The sequence below is a fragment of the Agrilus planipennis genome, unplaced genomic scaffold, assembly GCF_000699045.2.
Source record: "Agrilus planipennis isolate EAB-ADULT unplaced genomic scaffold, Apla_2.0 scaffold33, whole genome shotgun sequence".
NCBI lineage: Eukaryota > Metazoa > Arthropoda > Insecta > Coleoptera > Buprestidae > Agrilus > Agrilus planipennis.
This window is the reverse complement of record NW_020438896.1, coordinates 1,959,474-1,977,896: the sequence shown is the minus strand read 5'-3', so window position 1 is coordinate 1,977,896 and position 18,423 is coordinate 1,959,474. Positions and strand designations below refer to the sequence as shown.

The window sequence follows — 18,423 nt, the reverse complement described above, 5'->3', positions numbered from 1 at the left end:
CCAAATATACCCCTCGAAGATTTGCTCTCCTCCTCTTTTCTCAATCTAATAATTGCGTTTGCGGCATGTTGTGCTTTCTGTATGTGCCTTATTAAATCAAATACCTAAAATTACACTGAAGAAAATAATGCGCAGCAAAATTACTTTCTTTACCTCTTGTGCCGGTTGTGTTGTAAATAACGGTTTATAGCAAAAATTAGGACATTCTAACTCAACGATTTTCTGTTTTACTATATTTGACCATTTTCCTCCTATACCTCTATATGTAACAGAAGAATCTATAAATGAACCTGATAAGGAGGCGGCTCCCATATAAGAAAGATTATGCGAATGGTCCTTATTAAAAGATATATTTGGACTTGTATTTGTTGAACACCAACTTGAAGTCGGCGACAATGGGGGAACAGATGAAGGCCATCGCACGTGTGTAGGAGAATTGTTTATATTCTCTAACGCACTTTCTACTTCTCTCAGCATGTCCGCTAACATTGGTTGTCCCATAACCTTAAAATGAACCAAGTATCAAATAAAGTAATATAACTTTAAATTATATTTTTTGGCTTTATTTGGTACTTTTAGAAAAACAATATTGCCGTCAGTAACACGCTTATAAGCTAATTTAGAATAAAATTCAAAAACATAGCAAATTAGACCTATTTACGAAAATCACGGCACGTTGGAGTAATGCTTAAAAAGCACTTACACACATATGTACTTACGATTAGCCTAGGAGGATTTAGCGCATGAGCGCCAAAATTACTCGGACGCTTTTTTTTGTTAGAATCCTTTAAACATATGCCAAACAATACACATAGTTCGTGAGACAAAGCCCCTATTTTTAAATGATTAATACATACTTAAAACTTCGTGAGTGGCTTTCTTTTTGGCGAATCTATCACACTTTTTCTCTACGACTTTTTTCGAAACTTCTGTTTTTTCAAATGAGCGTGATCAAAATATGCCGAATACGTGAGTTTTACTTATTTCATGAATACATATTTAGTTTTAATGTATTCCCAAGATAATTTAATAAGATTGTGCAGGTGCAAATGATAAAATGACAGAGCCCTTTGTCTTCCGTACTAATAAATAGGTAAATGCTATTTAACATGAGCTAATACGGTCCCATATTGTTTAAACAAATGCTAAAAATGTTAATTTTTAAACAGAACATATTTTTATGTTTTTAATGATGTTGATATTTTTGAAAACCCGAATTCTTATTTTGACATTTTGACGAATTTTAACTGCTTATAAAGTCATAAAAATAACTGATGTGATCTTAAACAATGTTTTATGTTCTTTATAAATGATTTATGGCGCTTATTTTTTACTTGTAGACTGTTTTTGGAAAATGATCTTGTTCCAGAATCCTCCATAGTAACAAAATCTATTATTAATAACTATACTTCACTTAAAAATACGTTTTTTAATCACTTAAATTATTAAATACAAATAAATTAGAAGTTTATTATGTATTTATTTATTTTGGCTACGAATTGCCATGCCAACAAACACAGATGACACCCTGGCGTTAGTTCATAAAATTTGGAGTTGATGATCCTACCGTAATGACAAATTTAAAAATTTTCAAGTCAAATCAACTTTACCCAACATTATAGGAAATTTTCGAAAATGTAAAAATGTTTAACGAATTTGAATACTGAACGATACGAAAAAGTCTAAACGTTTAAAATACAATATTCCTATTTTATATTGCGCTTTTCTTAATTGTTTTTGTATAAGCCACTTAAAACATTCCTGAAAAAACTTGTGTTATTTATTAACTTCAAACATGAATATTCTTAAAAATATTAATATTAGCCTCTTAAAAAAATTGCATAAACTTGACGTAAATTTATTTTAGCAAAAACTTTCTTTTTTAGTATATTTTTATACCTTATTGTTAAATAAAAGCTTTTTTTAAAAAATATATTTTTATTATGTAATTTTATTTTCTACGTTTGTCTTTTGAAATTTATGGTTACATTTGGCGACCTTTGTCTTGCCTATGGATCACACCACCCGCCATGACTAGTTCTTTAACAAGTCTACTCAATAGGTCAAAACTATGTTGGTTTGTTTATTTGCCATCATTATGTGTAATTACTAAAATAATAAAGTGTAATAAAAGTTTCTGACAACCGAACCAAATAAATGTGTTAAAAATCCATTCTGACATAGTACATTTTAACTAGCGCTGTCTGGCACAGGATAGAGAAGGTGGAAATCTAAGAATTTCACCCCAACACCTCAGAGATGAGACGTTCCATTAAAAGATCAGGAGTATTGGGAAGATTTTAAAACGTGAGTACAATTGCTGTCGGTATCTCTTGCTTTTATATTGGCATGGCATCTCTCAACGAATTTTTAAAATTAATCAAAGCTTTCGGTGAAGTAATCGCTCCATTTGATGGTTCTTCCGAGAAAGTAAATAGGTTCATTTCGGATTGTGATAATTTTGACGCTGACTCTACCACAACTCTGGTCTACAGAAATTTAAAATTTCGACACACAGTTAGCAAATTAACAGGCAGAGTAGAATCTGCATATTTGGTAGAAAGGTCAAGTGATTGGTCTACTCTAAAAGCTTTAATTACTATACAATTCAAATCTCCAAAAAATACCAATTTGTTATTTAATCAACTAACTTCCTGTGTTAGAAAACCTAATGAATCTGTGGAAGATTTTTACGATAAAATTCAGGTTATTTTAACAAAATTGGAAGGTATTTTTGAAGGTGATCAATTCAAAACGCATTAATGAGTCACTATAAGAAATAGGCACTTAGTATTTTTAAATTATTTGTTGGGGAACCCTATTATTCAGATTTAAAAATAAGAAGGCCAATTNGCCAAAATATTTTCCACAATAAAAGGTAAATATTCCTTATCCGCTAGCTTTGAAGGTCGTGATAATCCATCTGCATCATGTTGCTTAGTTAAACCCCTAAAACATTTACTAAATGAATATTGGATTCTATAACTGACATTTGACTTACATCAATTCTAATTGCTCGTTTCCTGGATATCTCCACGGTTGAATAAAACTTAGCCACAATTCCAATACAAGTCTGAAGGAGTCGTCTAAAGGCCATCGATAAATTAAATTGCGTAGAAAAATATACATTTTGCCTTGCATATATGGAACAGCAATTTTTTTCAATTCGTTCATATAAGTATCATCTATTTTTGCACTTGATGAAAACGCGTGCAATTTTTTAACGAGTACCCTGACTATTCTAATATACTCAGCACTAGGAAGATCATGAAAATGGAACTGTTGCTAAAAATTTATAGAATAGAAATTTGTACATTTTATTCCAATAGGTTCAGAATTTCAAAAGGTAAAATCATTAAAACTCTTCAAATTGTTTGCACTAACGTTTTTATTATAGAACAACTCAACAATTGTTTCAGTCGAAAATCATTATCAAGAGTATTAATGATAGCTGAGAATTTTACTAATAAATGTTGTTTTATTCCGATTTTTTGTACCTTATTAGGTAAGAAAATTTGCTCATACTGTATTACTTGGTCATTATTAAGCCACATATCGACAAATACAATCAATACAGTTTCACTCCTCCAAATGTGACTTCGTGGATGTTCTTCAGCAGAATGACTTAGAGCATTAATCTCATTCACCGCATCAGCAAGAACATTTGGTCTGAACAATTTTGAAATTCGAACGGGTCTACAATTAAAAATTGTTACTTAAATGTATAAAAAATGAAATGCGCAAATTATATCTATTTTGCTTTCTCCTAAGACGATAAAAAATATTGTTGCAATTAAAAATCTTACAAATAGCGTTAATTTAAAGTTAACAAAAACCCTTATAAGCGCTACCAGTATCTACTCCGAAAGGAGAATGATTATTTCAGGTCTTGCTGAGGCTGGACCTATCGGAAACTACACATCGCACATGCAGTCTACCACGAACCTTCTTCACTAGCGAGCCTTACTGACGGTAAGGCCTCTCTCAGGTTAAGCCTAGGAAAGACCTGAAATAACCGTTATTCTTCCTTCGAGGTAGAAAACGGAATATGAATAAAGTTTGTGCCTTCGGCTTGACCTATCGAAGAGGTATTTATAATCTACCGGCACCTCCAAGCGTACTGTGACCTAATCTGAAAGAAAATACTTTAAATATACGTTAAAAAGGCAAGCAAACAACGAATCCTTAATTCTGAACTTAACTGATGCTGTTCTAATTCGGGTCGAAAGGCCGACGTCGATTGGAGTTGTTTTCTAATGTTTCGCTAGCACGAGGGGCGATTCTTCAATCCTATCAGTTTACATCGGAAATGGAAGAACCTCTGAAGAAGCTCGCCACTCGTGTTAGAGGAACGTTAAAAAGCAAATCCAACCAACGACGGTCTCTAGACCCGAATCAGAACACCATCAGTTCACCTACTAGCTGACCTCAAAAGCCTTTACCAATCTGTCCAAAAGCCTTTACCAATCTGTCCAAATTAAACATTTTTATTGATTAAAATTTAAAACGAAAGAGATCAAACCCCACGAACTTCAACAGTTTATGTAAACATAAGAAAAAATATAAATGAAACAAAAGATAATATCTAATCAAAACTTATAATATGATTACAGATAATAAACCAGGTGGTCTAAACTAATCAACATATTTCCTTAACAGACAAAACATTTAAACACACCTACACTTCTTTTTTTCTAACAAAATAAACTTTGAGAACAAATATTAACTTATGAAAGACCCGCTATAAATATTTATATGGATTCGAAGGCCTTTAATAGAAGTTTAGCAGATTCACCTTTTGACCTCTAAACTGCCTTTTTAGAAAATACCACAAACGCCATCTGTAGTACGATGCTACATTTTAGGATTACGTATGCTCCAACAAGGTCCATTTAAATATATGGATATCTACTTGCTGAAACGAATCCCGGCGTAGCTAACTTCAACGTGATAGGCAGGTTACCATAATCGAACAAAATAATTCGAAGTGGTCTGTATTCTGTCGAAACTGCTAGACGCGGATCGCGATTTAGATCTTTATGGATCTCATCAGCGCGTCGCAGTAGCAGTTTCGGCAGAATACAGACCACTTCGAATTATTTTATTCGATTATGGTAGCGCTGATGAGATCCAAAAAGATCGAAATCGCGATCCGCGTCTGGCAGTTTCGACAGAATACAGACCACTTCGAATTATTTTACTCGAAACTGCCTTATAATGTTTAAAAAAATTGTTGATCCTCTCTAACTGTCCCTTTGAAACAACTGGCCAAATCTTCGGAAGCCTACATACCAAATCCAATTCCGGCTTTTCCTTCCTGCGATCTCCTACCGCCCTGTTTGCGAATACTATATACAACCACTGCTAATTTGTTTGATTGCACCATCGCTGTTGTACCTTACGACAATCTTTTGTGGTTTTTTATTGCAAATAATACCGATTTATACGCCAGTTTTCCTAATCCGTCTTCCATTTACCAGCGCAGTTCATCTCATTCAATTGGAATTGGAGTTTGACTCTTCTCGAATATTACTCTATCCATGTCTACTTTCTACTTGTCACTAATTGTTAGGTCCCGATCTATCACCTTCTTTTTCTCTGACAGTCCCGTCCAATTCTACTCTGTATTCCACACAATTCCTAAGAACTCTAATTCCTTTGATGAAATTTCTCGGTTTAGTTTCTAATTTAATTTTTTATAATAGAAATCGTATCTGATAATTATTCTTGAAGGATGACCGAGTTCTGGTGAGCGAATAAAAAGTCGTCTAAGTATACTAACACTTTTGTGCATTTCTGACAAAATACACCTGCCACCTTGGAGAAGACCAGGGGTACCGTTGATAGACCAAAAGATAAGCACATCATATTTTAAACTTATTGTTGTTCCCCAGACAAAAGTATCTCCGGTGACTCCTTTTTACAGGAACATGAAAATATGCCAGCGAGAAATCTATCTTGCCCAAATAGTCGTACCCCTGCAGAAATCTTGAAACCTCTCCATGACTTATTAACTTGAATTTCTTTGGTTCTAGATACTCGCTGAGTTGACATAACTTAAAGATCTGACTTTTTGTATCAAGATCATTGGAGGTCGGTCTTCACTTTTCTTCAACACTTTTAAACGTCGCAATTCCTCCAATTCTCTTGACAGTTGCTCTCATTCTTTCATGTCATTTTTTCGAAGTATCTACTTCCTCAAACGAATCGTTGACAGTTTCTGTATAAATGGAATCATGTAGCCTTTTAACATGCCGATTATACGGTCTTGAGCACCCAGACTCTACCACAATAGCACACAGTGCTGTAGTTGTCCAACTTGAAGGTGATAGTCACAATTTTTCCGACAACACACACACACTTAAAAGCCGCTTTGTTTCTTGAATTTTGTTCAATACGAATTAAAAAGATTGTTCAAGCAATTTTTGGAACTATGACATAGTGCTGCAAACGTTATGGACGACGAGAAAATACCGTGTGCAGTCCGCCCTGTTGATCAATAAAGTTTGTCAGGTCTTTCTCTTCAAATAAATGCAATCTTTATAAGCATCTTTGTATCTGTAATTTATAAATACGCTACCCATACAACATGTTTTGAAAACAAAAGAGGCGGACTTCCGCTGCGGCATTAGGTCGGATTTGCATAAAAGGAGATTGACGATAGTTGCGCGAATAGAAAGGATAAACAATAACGTGAGCAAGACAGAAACAGTTTGAACGAGATATAATATGATTTAAATTAGAATTTTATCGTACCCATCCAGGTAAAGGGAGGGGGCATATCTCTAACCGCTTGAAATGAGTTGTAATCTCCGTCAGGTCAAGCCCAAAGGCACACACATCAAATATCAAAATAAGTATTAGAGTAATAATGAGTTATACAAAGATAAAGTAATAAAGGTCGGGAGCAACTAACTGGAAACATTTAGGGGTAGCGCAGTGATTCTAATAGTAAGAATTTTTGTAATAATTCAGTAACCGCAAATGAAAGAAAAATGCCTTTTTGTGGGCAAGTTTATGTTAACAACTCGAATAGACGCCTTCTAGAGCAAAATTCTATTAAACTTTTTGGTTTAACTGTTAATTTCCCATTAGATAATGCAAGTAAGATTAAAAAATGTTCACTTGTTCATTAAAAGATTATGAGAAACTCTGAAAAAATGTACCGATTATTCAATGCACTGAGAATCTATCAAGGAAATGCGAGTCAAGTCCTTCAATATATACTTTACCTACTCTCGCACTTGTGTACTAGTTTTTGTACAATTCAATTTACTCTTACAGAAAATACCGTTCTATGTATTCATTTACTTGTAACCTCTTGTTTGTATGCCGATGTATGTATTTACTTATCTTGTGCTCTTGCGTCAAAAGAACATATCGATCCTTCTAATTGTATACACCATATCTGGTCAGTATTCCGGAATATTTGAAGGGTAATATCTGAAGGCACTATAGAATGAATCTCGTCATAATACCACAACGCAGCGGATGTAAAGTGTGCACAAAAAGTACCCTAGTTAACCAGCCGTCAATGATTGAGAACAGTTACCACGTTATCTTGTCGGCTTTCGACGAAACACACATACCTATTCGTGACCTTAACAAACAATTGATATGCAGACAACTAATTGTATGTAACGATTGGTAATAAACTGCCCTTATTAGCGTTAGCGATTGGCAAAGTATTAACAAAATACAAAAATAAGCTAAATGTGGAAAAATCAAGCAAAACCCCATGTATTCAAATGCAAAATATGAGAACATGGTGGTCACATATGGCGTAAATGTAATAGAAATGCACCTTGAACCATATTGAACATAGTTTACGGTATATTTAGAGGTTTTTATAAAGAGGTTATCGAAGGTGAAAGACTCCTCAACACCTTTATTACAATTTGAGAGGCCTGTTTTTTCACCACATTTTGGGCCACTTTTAGGTAAGAAATAGCCATAATTGATGTTTTAACCCGTGGTTACTGATTCCCATGGATAATTTCTGTGATCTCACATTAATTTGGTAGCAGTCAGTCTCATTTATGTTTTCCTCTATTTATAAAGCCAACGGTGTCGCAGGTATTGTTTTTTCTCTTTCATCTTAGAGTGTACAATTGTGCTTACGTAAAATTTTGTAATGTAGTAGTTTAATTGATTTTGGTATTTTCAATTTGTACTTTTTATATGACAACTTCGAGCTCTCATTTTAAATCAGGGAAGTCCAGGAACACTGGCTAAATTTAAGTTATATTAAATCAATTGAAGGTGGTAAGGTAGACATATCAGAATTGAAGATACGATTAGCAAAAAATGAACCTTTGTTAAAGGAATTTAAAGATATAAATGTCGAGATGTTTTCATTTAATCACAAGAGAATTGGATCAGTAACAGAAATTGTTTGAACATACTTATTTTAATACTGTGGCTTCGGCTTAAATATTAATTTCAAAAACCAATGCTGTGCCAATGCATAATAAACCGGATGTACAGCATCCAACATCCAATCCAAATCTATTGTTGTTTTATGATACCTTTAACTCTTTTATTCGTGAAAATAAAGAATTATCACACACAAAAATTTCATTACTTATTTAAAATTGTCACTATCGAGTAATGCATCACATGTAATTGATTATTTAAGTGCTTCTTCTGATAACTATAATGCTGCGTGAGAAACTGTTTGATTTACCTTAATGTTAAGCAATCTGCAACCTGCTTACAAAAACTCATTGACAAGGTAAACTTACATTTGAAGGCTCTAAAATCATTTAAGACAAATACCAAGTCCTTGGATTTATTATTTTTTCAGTGTCAAACAAAATTTGATTTTGAAACTAGTAGGGAGTGAGAACTAAGAGTTACAAAGGAACTTCTAACTATGAAAGAAATGACGACTTTTATTAACCATAGGTTCCAAGTATTATCAAGCATCAAACGTAATAAACAAACATATCTCCCCGTAAAATCTTTGCCACTTAAACAATCAAGTAACGCTCGTGACTCACAAAAGACTGTAACACATGTAACTAAATTGTACTTTATGCAAACAAGGTCATTTTATTTTTCAATGCAGTGAATTCTTAAGTAAGTTAGTAGGAGATATATTTAAAATAGTTACAAATTTGCGCGTTTGTACAAATTGCATACCATACTTAATTGCTATGCCAAGAAAACTTTGGAAAATGCAACAAAAAACACAATAGATTGTTACATAATCATTCAAAAAGCAATTGCAATTAACAGAATCAAACACAATCGATAACAATCAACCAAGCACATCATCTGGCTCATCCAATCATTCGGTTTCAAATGTTACATATTATCTCGAAACTAAATCAGTTACCTTTCTATCAACAGCACTCATGCACGTCTGATAAATTCGGAGAAATACATTCTTGTAAGGTATTACTTGATGCAGGGTCGCAATCGAATTTCATTAGTAAAAACTAGGACTTCTATTAAAGAATATTCCAATATCAAGTATTACCCAGTCACAAACTGATGCCAATAAAATTATCAGAAACAAATCTGTCAACGTATAATTCATTTACCTCCTGTATTTCATGCATTGTGTTTCCCAAAATTACTGAAAACCTTCCTCAAAAGTTCATTAAGATTGAAAATTTCTCAATTCCTATAAAATTAGCAGATCCTAATCGATGCAGAATTATTTTGGGAAATATTCAACGTTGGTCAACTTAAACAACCAGGTAAGCCTCATTTACAAAAAAACACAATTAGGATGGATTGTAGAAGGAACATATGCAGATGTAGATAATTATTATCCTAAATCAATTCAATGCAGTATATCTCTCAATTCAGAATTACATAATTTTTTATAAAAATTTTCATTTCATTTCATTTCATTTTTCAATAACTTATATATAGTTTATAGTTATAGTTATAGTTCAACTCCCATTCAAAATGAATTCACAACCTTTAGGCAATTCCAGAAAATACGCATTAAAACGATTATTTTCATTACAAAACAAATTAAATAAGAATAGTAATCTGAAAAGCTTATATTCAGAATTCATGCAACAATATTTAGAGTTGGGTCATATGGAATTAGTTCCCACTTCTGACAAATTAATAAATCAATAAATGTGTATTATTTCCCGCACCATGCAGTTTTAAAAGAATGTAGTAAAAAAACAAAACTGAGAATAGTATTTGATAGTTCAGCCAAAACATTAACATACATCAGTTTGAATAATATTTTAATGGTAGGACCCACAATTCAACAAGAACTTTTTGATACTACCTATACCGGCGGTTCTAAATTTAATCTGGCGAATGCTATGAAAAATTGGTTTCCGGTGAAAAAAACCCAAACTAAAAGGAAATTGTCAGTGGAAAAAGCAGAGATTCGACATTTACAAGTCACCTTTTTAAAAAGAATAAGAGTTTTTCGTCAGGCAGGAAACTCAATTGTTTGTATGAATGAGAATGTTTATGTTCAGAAAACAATTATTGCGAAATTCCTCATAATAACTTTTTTACTTCCAAATATTTTGGTTATATTCAATTCGACCAGAATGAAGTTACTAGGGTGGTATCATCTGTAAAACTTGACCTTGGAACCGGACCTGATGGTATTCCATCCACCTTTGCTAAGCATTATAGCCAAGTCTTGTCCTTGAATAATGGTGCCTTTCCTGATATAAGGAATAAAACCTCTGACACTCCCATTCACAAAAAAGGTGTCAAACATGTAGTTAATAATTATCGTCGTATTGCAAAAGTTTGTAAGTTTGCTAAGATCTTTGACAAACTAGTTGATCAAGCCTAATCAACATGATTGTATGACCAATAAATCAACTATATCCAATTCAACCATTCTTAATTAATATATTGTGGAAGTCTTGAATGATTACGAGCAAGTAAATGTAATCTATACAGATTTTAAATCTACTTTCAATTTAGTTAACCATAACTTTTTACTAAACCAACTTGATAAGTATGGTGTACATGGTTCTCTTCCCTTCTTGGGTTAAGTCTTTTATCGATTGTAGAATGTATTGCGTCAAAATAGGCCAAAATTTGAATATAGTGCTGATTTTAGGGTACCACAAGATATTTATTGTGGTTTATTATTTTTTAATATAGTCATTAATTAGATTATTGATGTGCTTGAAAAACCATATGAGTTACTTTATACTGACGACTTTAAAATCTACCATACGATCAATGCAGTTAGTGATGCTGAAGGGTTACAACGCGAATTACACAAAGTTACTAACTTTTGCAAAAATAATACTTTCAGATTAAAATAGACAATAAGTATCAGATAACTAACAAAACGCGCTCAACTTAGATAATAAGGGATTATTAGGAACAATAGCGGGTAATATTGCTAGACAAGTAAGAGACAACTTAGATAATAAAGTCGACAAAAGAATATACAAAGAAAATAACAAAGGAAAATATTTAAAAATACCCTTTTGGAATGTTGCGGGTATTAGGAATTTAGAGGACGAATGGGAGTATGACGTAATAAATTTAACAGAGACAGAGGAATGGTCACGGCATTTAGCAAATCTCTAAATGTAAAGTCTACAATAATAGAAAAGTTAAATAAGGAACTAATCAAACTAGATTGAACTACAAACAAAGGAAAACTTACGATCTTAAGCGTATACATGAGAGATAGAAGGAGTGAAAACTATGAAAAAGTAGGAAGAATATTAGAAGATATCAAGGAAGGATACATAATAATGTAGATTTTAACGCAAGAACAGCAAATAAAGGTGGAAGAGAGAGTGAAATGATGACAGAAGAATATAGGCTATCGAAAGATAAGGTTGTAAATAAAGAAGGAGAGGTCCTACTGAATTGGGTTTCAGATAATGGAATGTACATCCTAAATGGAAACGTAAGAGGGTCAGTAAAATCTTGATGTTATATTTGATTCACATTTAAGCTTTCATCAACACATTGATTATATCTGTTTTAAATCTTCGCATACTTTATCTATAGTACTGCGCTACGTTAAGAATTTCACACGAATAAGTAATCTGATGTTACTTTACCAATCGCTTGTTAGATCAACTGTAATTTTAGCCTCTCAAATTTGGAATCCATCTTATACTAATCAGTTGATTACACATATTTCTGAGCTTTATATCTAAAAAACATGGTACTCCAATGCATATAACTAACCATAATTACATGAATATTGCACGTAAAGTTAATTTAAGCACGCTTAAGTCTTTTAGGACTTATGTATTTATTTAAAATTGTAATGGGATACGTTAATATATCACAGACTTAATTTTCAAGTTCCTGGTCGAATACAAAAGTAATACCCTCAAATTTTTAAAATACTTACACATTTTAGCGTATTTTGTGTAACTTCGACCAAATGGGGATAAACAGGTAATCTAATAGTACTTATTAAAAATCAATCCATGCATCTATTCCTTATTAATTAAATATATATCTATCCAACGTCTTATAGCAAAAATTTTTTTTCATGACCAAATAATACGACACGGAGTACAATAAGCAAAGAATTGGATACCTTTTACTGTTAATAACCACCATATCGCAGAAAAAAGCAGAACGTGGGAACGAAGAAGTCAGCAAAAACTTTATATGGAAATTAAACCATTAAACCCTTCCAACTCCACAAACCATAACCTGTGACAGTTATCTTCTCCATATGGTCAACCAAGTAATAATACAGTGTCATAGAAAATGTTCAGGAAAAAAAGTAACACCTTCTGTATGAATTCCGCAATCGTCAAGTTTTGGACAAATTATGTATTTATTAGCGCTACCGCCAGCATACGTCAGTATTGAAATAATGATGTGATTTGTCTGCGCAAAACAGACCTCTTAGGACATATTGGTAACAAGTATCGAGGAAAAAATTCAAGGGTGCAGTATATATTTGGGTTACCTATGTTAACCCTACACCGAAGTCTACAAGTACCAGGAGTACTATTGGGATCCGTAATGGTCTTCCCGGAAGAAGGGCGAGTTTAATACTCACAAGTTTACCTGGTGCTTGAATTCCGAAAATTTGTTTTGTCATGTTAAGCGAAGACAAAAATGATGATATCCTTATTAGGTAAAAAAGTGACTCCACTAACAAATATGATTGATCACAAAACAGGAGATCACAATGATATGGATATTTCATTTTGCAGCAAGTAAATGTGCAACGAATCAAAATAGACGTAGTAGTTTTGCTAACTGGTGGTTGACTTGTACGCCTACGATTAACAGTTTCGGAGATAATTTAATTTATAAAAAAACAATCACAACCCAAACCATAAAAAAACGTAACTTCTACAAAAAATGACTTAGAGCGTTGAAAATTTCACCAGTTATAGTCGTGTTTTATGGGTAATGTTAAACCAAAATTGAGCTTCATAATTTATACTGGGCGTTCAGAAAAAAGTGTAAAAACTTCATAGACAAATAAATTCGTTTTTTCAAATGGCACCTAGCATATTTTATTTTGTCATTCGGTTCCTCTTTTTACTCTCTTTCGATCCATGTGGATATTTTATATTGCTTTATGTGAAAGTTTTTGAATAAATTTACATGTCATCTCATCATAAGATATTCATTCCTAAGATTGGTTAGATACTCTTTCCTATCCTGAGCTAATCTTATCTTTCCCTTTCCTGAACTATTTGTGAAATGTAATCTAATCTAAATCTACCTCTACCCTTCCGAACTCCTGTTTATGCCACCAATACGTCTCTGACCAGCCCTTCATGCCTGAGAAGGTATCCTATATCGAAATGACTTCTTTTTGTTAAAGGCGACCTTGCGATATCCTCTGTTTTATATCTCTACTGCTCCTTCCATCCTGAGTTATCTGACTTCCTAAATAACGAAAATCAGTCACTTCTTCTAGTTTTTCGTCTCCTATCTTTATATTCGCTCTTTCCCTATTTTTTCTTCCCTTGCATACCTGTATTTTTGTTTTACTTTTATTTATTTTCATACAATATTGTTTTGTCAATACCGCTTCCATTTTATTTAAGGCTATCTCTAACTCCTAAAGTAGCGATAACAGTGCGCATCCTTGTCTGACTCCCTTTCCCCATTTCCCAGGGACTTCCCGGAGTCAATGGGCTTGTTCAGCAATTTTTTTTTCAATAAATAAAAGTGCAAATAAAAAATAAGAAATCCGCAAAAAAATAAAATTTTACTCGCACGTTTAGTGTCTTAAAAACAATTACAAAGTGCTCTTCTAGGAAAAAGGGGCGTAGCCAGGCGTTATGTCATTATGCGCATAAGCTAGGGGATTGTTCGCGACTCAACGCTACTTATTAGTCGTTACAAGCATGTTACAGCCTGTTACGGAGTATTTATTGTAGGTATACATAGTTTGATTCCATATGACTTCAAAAATGTGCTTGTTAGTATCGTATAATTTCAAAGAGTACAAAATAAAAACACATGCTTCGGATAAATGATTTATTTGCCATCCAACTAAAGGATAATAGAATGGCTTTTTTGACTTTGCCTTTTTATACCACGCCTTTTTTTGCTCAACTGACAGATTAACCGGAGTAAAATATATAGTATCAACACATTCAAATAGCCACGATTAATCAGGAATAATTTATTGCTATTAATGCTAGATTTAGATAGAAAAAATTGAAATTATTTAATATGCATTACTCTTATTAATAATTAGTTATTAAACTGATAACGTAGGTACCATTGCAGCTTTATTCAACTCATCCCTGTACTGTTCCTTATTTTTATTAAAATAATCAAAACAACACTTTATATGAACGGTTAATACGGTCACGTTGTATTTCCGAATCCAGGGTTGCGTCTAATGAAGTCATTAGCCGCCACACTGTTTGCAAATATGTGAACTTCAACATCTTATATTTCAAAAACTAAAATAGATAATAGGAAATTTTAAGGGCACAATGAAAATATTGAGTACTACACAAAAACGTATAAAAACAAAAAAAAAAATGCGGAACAAACTCATTGGCCAGAATAGTGCCTAAACATCCTCTGATTAGATTAACAAGCATGCACTGCATTAAACTGTACATGCAATTCGGTAGTTGTAAGACATTAATGGATTAAAATGACACCCAAACCTAATCTAACTTAACAAAAAAAAAAACAATCGACGTAGACCTATAAGAAAACCTGCGTTCGTGAATTATCAATAATAGATTAATATCAGTAAGAAAAGGAGTTACTAGAAAGGTGGCTATGTTAGGTTAAGGTTAAGTTAAGTAGGTGATATCATAGACATATATTAATGGACGTGCCTTAGCCGTATGTCGTTGTAATAATTTCTTGGCTCGAAAAGTGAAGGAGATTTCGTTCCATCTCTTTCTTCTGTTGTACCACAATTCTGACCGCTAAGACATGTCCATTAGTAAACGTCGATGGGTGGTATGGTAATCAAGGAAAGATTATTTTCATTTATTATTATATAGGCACTTTTTAAATGTTTCTTTTTTCTAATTAGCAAGCCCCTCTCTCTCTAGCAAATACTTATTACCGGTCTCTCGAGTACTCGCTATAGGGAGATTTCAGTGTAGTTAGTATCTTATCCAATTTAATTTATCAAATGCTATTTCTAAATCTACGAACCCTAAGTATCATTTTCTATATTCTTACACGTAACGCTGTTCCGCGTTCGTCTATTTCTTCTAAACCCAAATTGTTCTTTTTTTCCTAATAGTTCTTCCGCCCTTTTTTTCATCATTTTTTTACGGTCCTAGTTAAGAATTTTGGCATACCATATCTTTAGCTATTTGTGAACAGTAATCTAATTATATATATCATATTAAAAGAAAACACTAACCCCAACTTAAACACATGCCACCTGCATATAAAGCCATAGGAGAATCAAATCTATTGAAGAATTAAATATATCGATGTATCAAAATCGTCACAATGAACACAAAACAATTGGTTGTTAGCAGAATTAAAAAAAGAATATTCTAGCACTAGATGCACGAGACAATTACTCGTCATTGTCGTTTCATATTTTTTTTAAATCTATAGACGATAATTCATTAGCGTATTAGTTTGATAGCACCAACCACAAAAACAAATTTATTGGTCATTGAGAAAAAAAACTACAAATAATGCATTATAATAACGGCACGTGGAAGATATGTGTAGATTTAAAAGTTATCGCTATTTTTCGTAAAATGTAAACGAGATATACCCAACACATGTGTATATAGGTACCCGTTTTAAAGACGATCATTACGACGAACGATATTAGACTCTACGCCAAGAAGTCTGATTAAGGTAAAACAACATTACCTACTGAAACCCCACTTGTAACAACCGTTGTTTCTTTTGCTGCACATCAAATGGGGTATAGTGAAAAACCTCATAAGGAAATGTTTTCAACAAATTAAAGCAATCCTCTCCACAATTACGAGAAATAAAAATAAAGCAGGGTTGGTGTTTAAATAATGATGCATTTCATTTCATACTTAACTCAAAATTCTAAATGAATGCAACATTCAACCATTAATGAAGGATAAGCAATTTGAAGATACTCTAACAGGTTTAAAGCTTGTGGCATGGGATTAGAATAGTTATAAAAAATATCTTCAATATCAATCAGTAAGGAAACTGGTGCATTCATTTTGAAAATAGCTAACTGCTTTTCATCAAATCAATGTTATTAACTTTTGATCATCCATACTTACTTTGCAAGGCTATTTTCAAATTTGAAATTGAAATTGTTGTTTAAAAAATTGTCTTGCCGAATAAACCGGTATTTCTTTTAAATAAATTCAAATCAATGTTATCCTACAAAAAAAATAGATATAACACAAATTTAGGCAGAATTAAAATAAACATTTCCTTACAATTGCAAAATTAATGGAAAAATATAAACAAAATTGTCAAAAAATGACTTTAAATTATCAAACCACTAATAGTGTTGGTGAAGCATATTTTATTATGCATAATCCTTACAAAATAACAGTTACCTCTTTGATGGATTCAAATCAAATCAACATCACTGTTAATATGCAAGATGTGTCCTTCATTTGTGGCCTATACGACTATCATAATTGTACTCAGCACACTTGAATGAATTATTTTTCCTGGGTACCTATGTGACGTTTGCCGTTTTTTTAAACTAACACAGTCTAATTAATTGATTAAACATTAGTTTAGTTACTGGTAACACTCTTTTCTAGACCCCAAAAATGCAACACAGTTATTTACTCACCCAACGTCATGTAAAAAGCAATTAGGAGAAATCATGCAAAACATAAATAAAATTTGTATCGTACAATACCTGACAAATGTTGGCAGTGTCTGTATTGGATTTTTTCCCACATAATAATTTATGGAAGGTAATACAGCACAACCTGGTTCAGTAGGAAGAAAGTGCATAATGTAATCACAACACAAATTAAAATAAACAGAGCCGCTATTAAATGTTGAAATTGTAGAACTAATTAATCTTTGGTGCCATGGATTTATCAGATAATATGCAAAATGGAAGAAATAATAATCAAAAGGATCTAAAAATTAACAACTTGTTAAATATTACCAGAGAATACTTGAATAACCTACTTAAAACTAATGATGTTACTTGCTTTGTGTGTGGATTGATATTTAAATTTTCTGCATAAAAAGGATGAGAAACAGCAGTATCCAAACTTTGTCGGACTTTAGTCTAAAACATAAAACTTAACCTCTCTTTGTGACATTACCACATACTTACAGGTAAATAACTTAAACCAAATTCATATTTGATTTGTGGGTCTTTTAAAAGCGTATATATAAGCCTAAACATAGGCCCATGGGGCGATAAAAAATGTTGAAGTGCCCTAAAGTCTTGAAAATTCTGAGCTTGATTAACACTTTGTAACTCCCAACTAAATGAATTTTGAGACCCAAATATATTTTCAATTACTATCGGAAATATACTGTGTGTATCCTTTATGCTCCCTTTATCAAAAAGAACAGTTAATTCTGCACAGCGGGTTTGAATTGGTCGACCAAGGGCTTGGGTAACTCGATTCTAAACAAAAATGTTAATTAGTAAGCGTTACGTTAAAGAAATAAATGACTTACCATAAAATTTTCTGTATGATTGGTCATTTTGTTTGAGAATTTAAGTTCAATAAAGAAATTAGTAAATGCTGAAAACTAAAAATTTCCAATAACTACTTTTAAAATACCAAAGGTTTGTTAGACCCACAGATATAACCAACCCATAGACTACAAGCTGGGGTGCGTGCAGCAAAACGAATCGCCTCAGAATGGCGCGCCCTCTGTTAAATCAACTTGGAACAGTTATTGTTATCGGGACCATCGACGTTTATTAGCGGTCAGAATTGTGGTACAACAAAAGAAAGAGATGGAACAAAGTTTCGGACAATATCCATCTCTCTTACGATAGTGCGTGAGCGTGTCATGAAAGAGATAGCACTAGTCCGAAACCAT

General features: G+C 32.7%; 1 protein-coding gene across 1 annotated transcript; it reads right to left on the bottom strand.

The window, feature by feature from the left end:
- Positions 1 to 6: 6 nt before the first annotated feature.
- On the bottom strand, positions 7 to 18,197 carry LOC108744511 (sphingomyelin phosphodiesterase 4-like; the record flags this gene model as incomplete). Its single annotated transcript, XM_025973146.1, has 11 exons — positions 18,052 to 18,197; positions 17,699 to 17,998; positions 17,548 to 17,650; positions 17,267 to 17,495; positions 3,498 to 3,696; positions 3,002 to 3,285; positions 2,856 to 2,949; positions 2,788 to 2,818; positions 720 to 856; positions 154 to 504; positions 7 to 104 (listed from the first exon to the last, which is right to left on the bottom strand). Coding segments are annotated over exons 1-11 (1,853 nt in total), but the record flags the coding sequence as incomplete, so codon positions are not given.
- Positions 18,198 to 18,423: the final 226 nt, after the last annotated feature.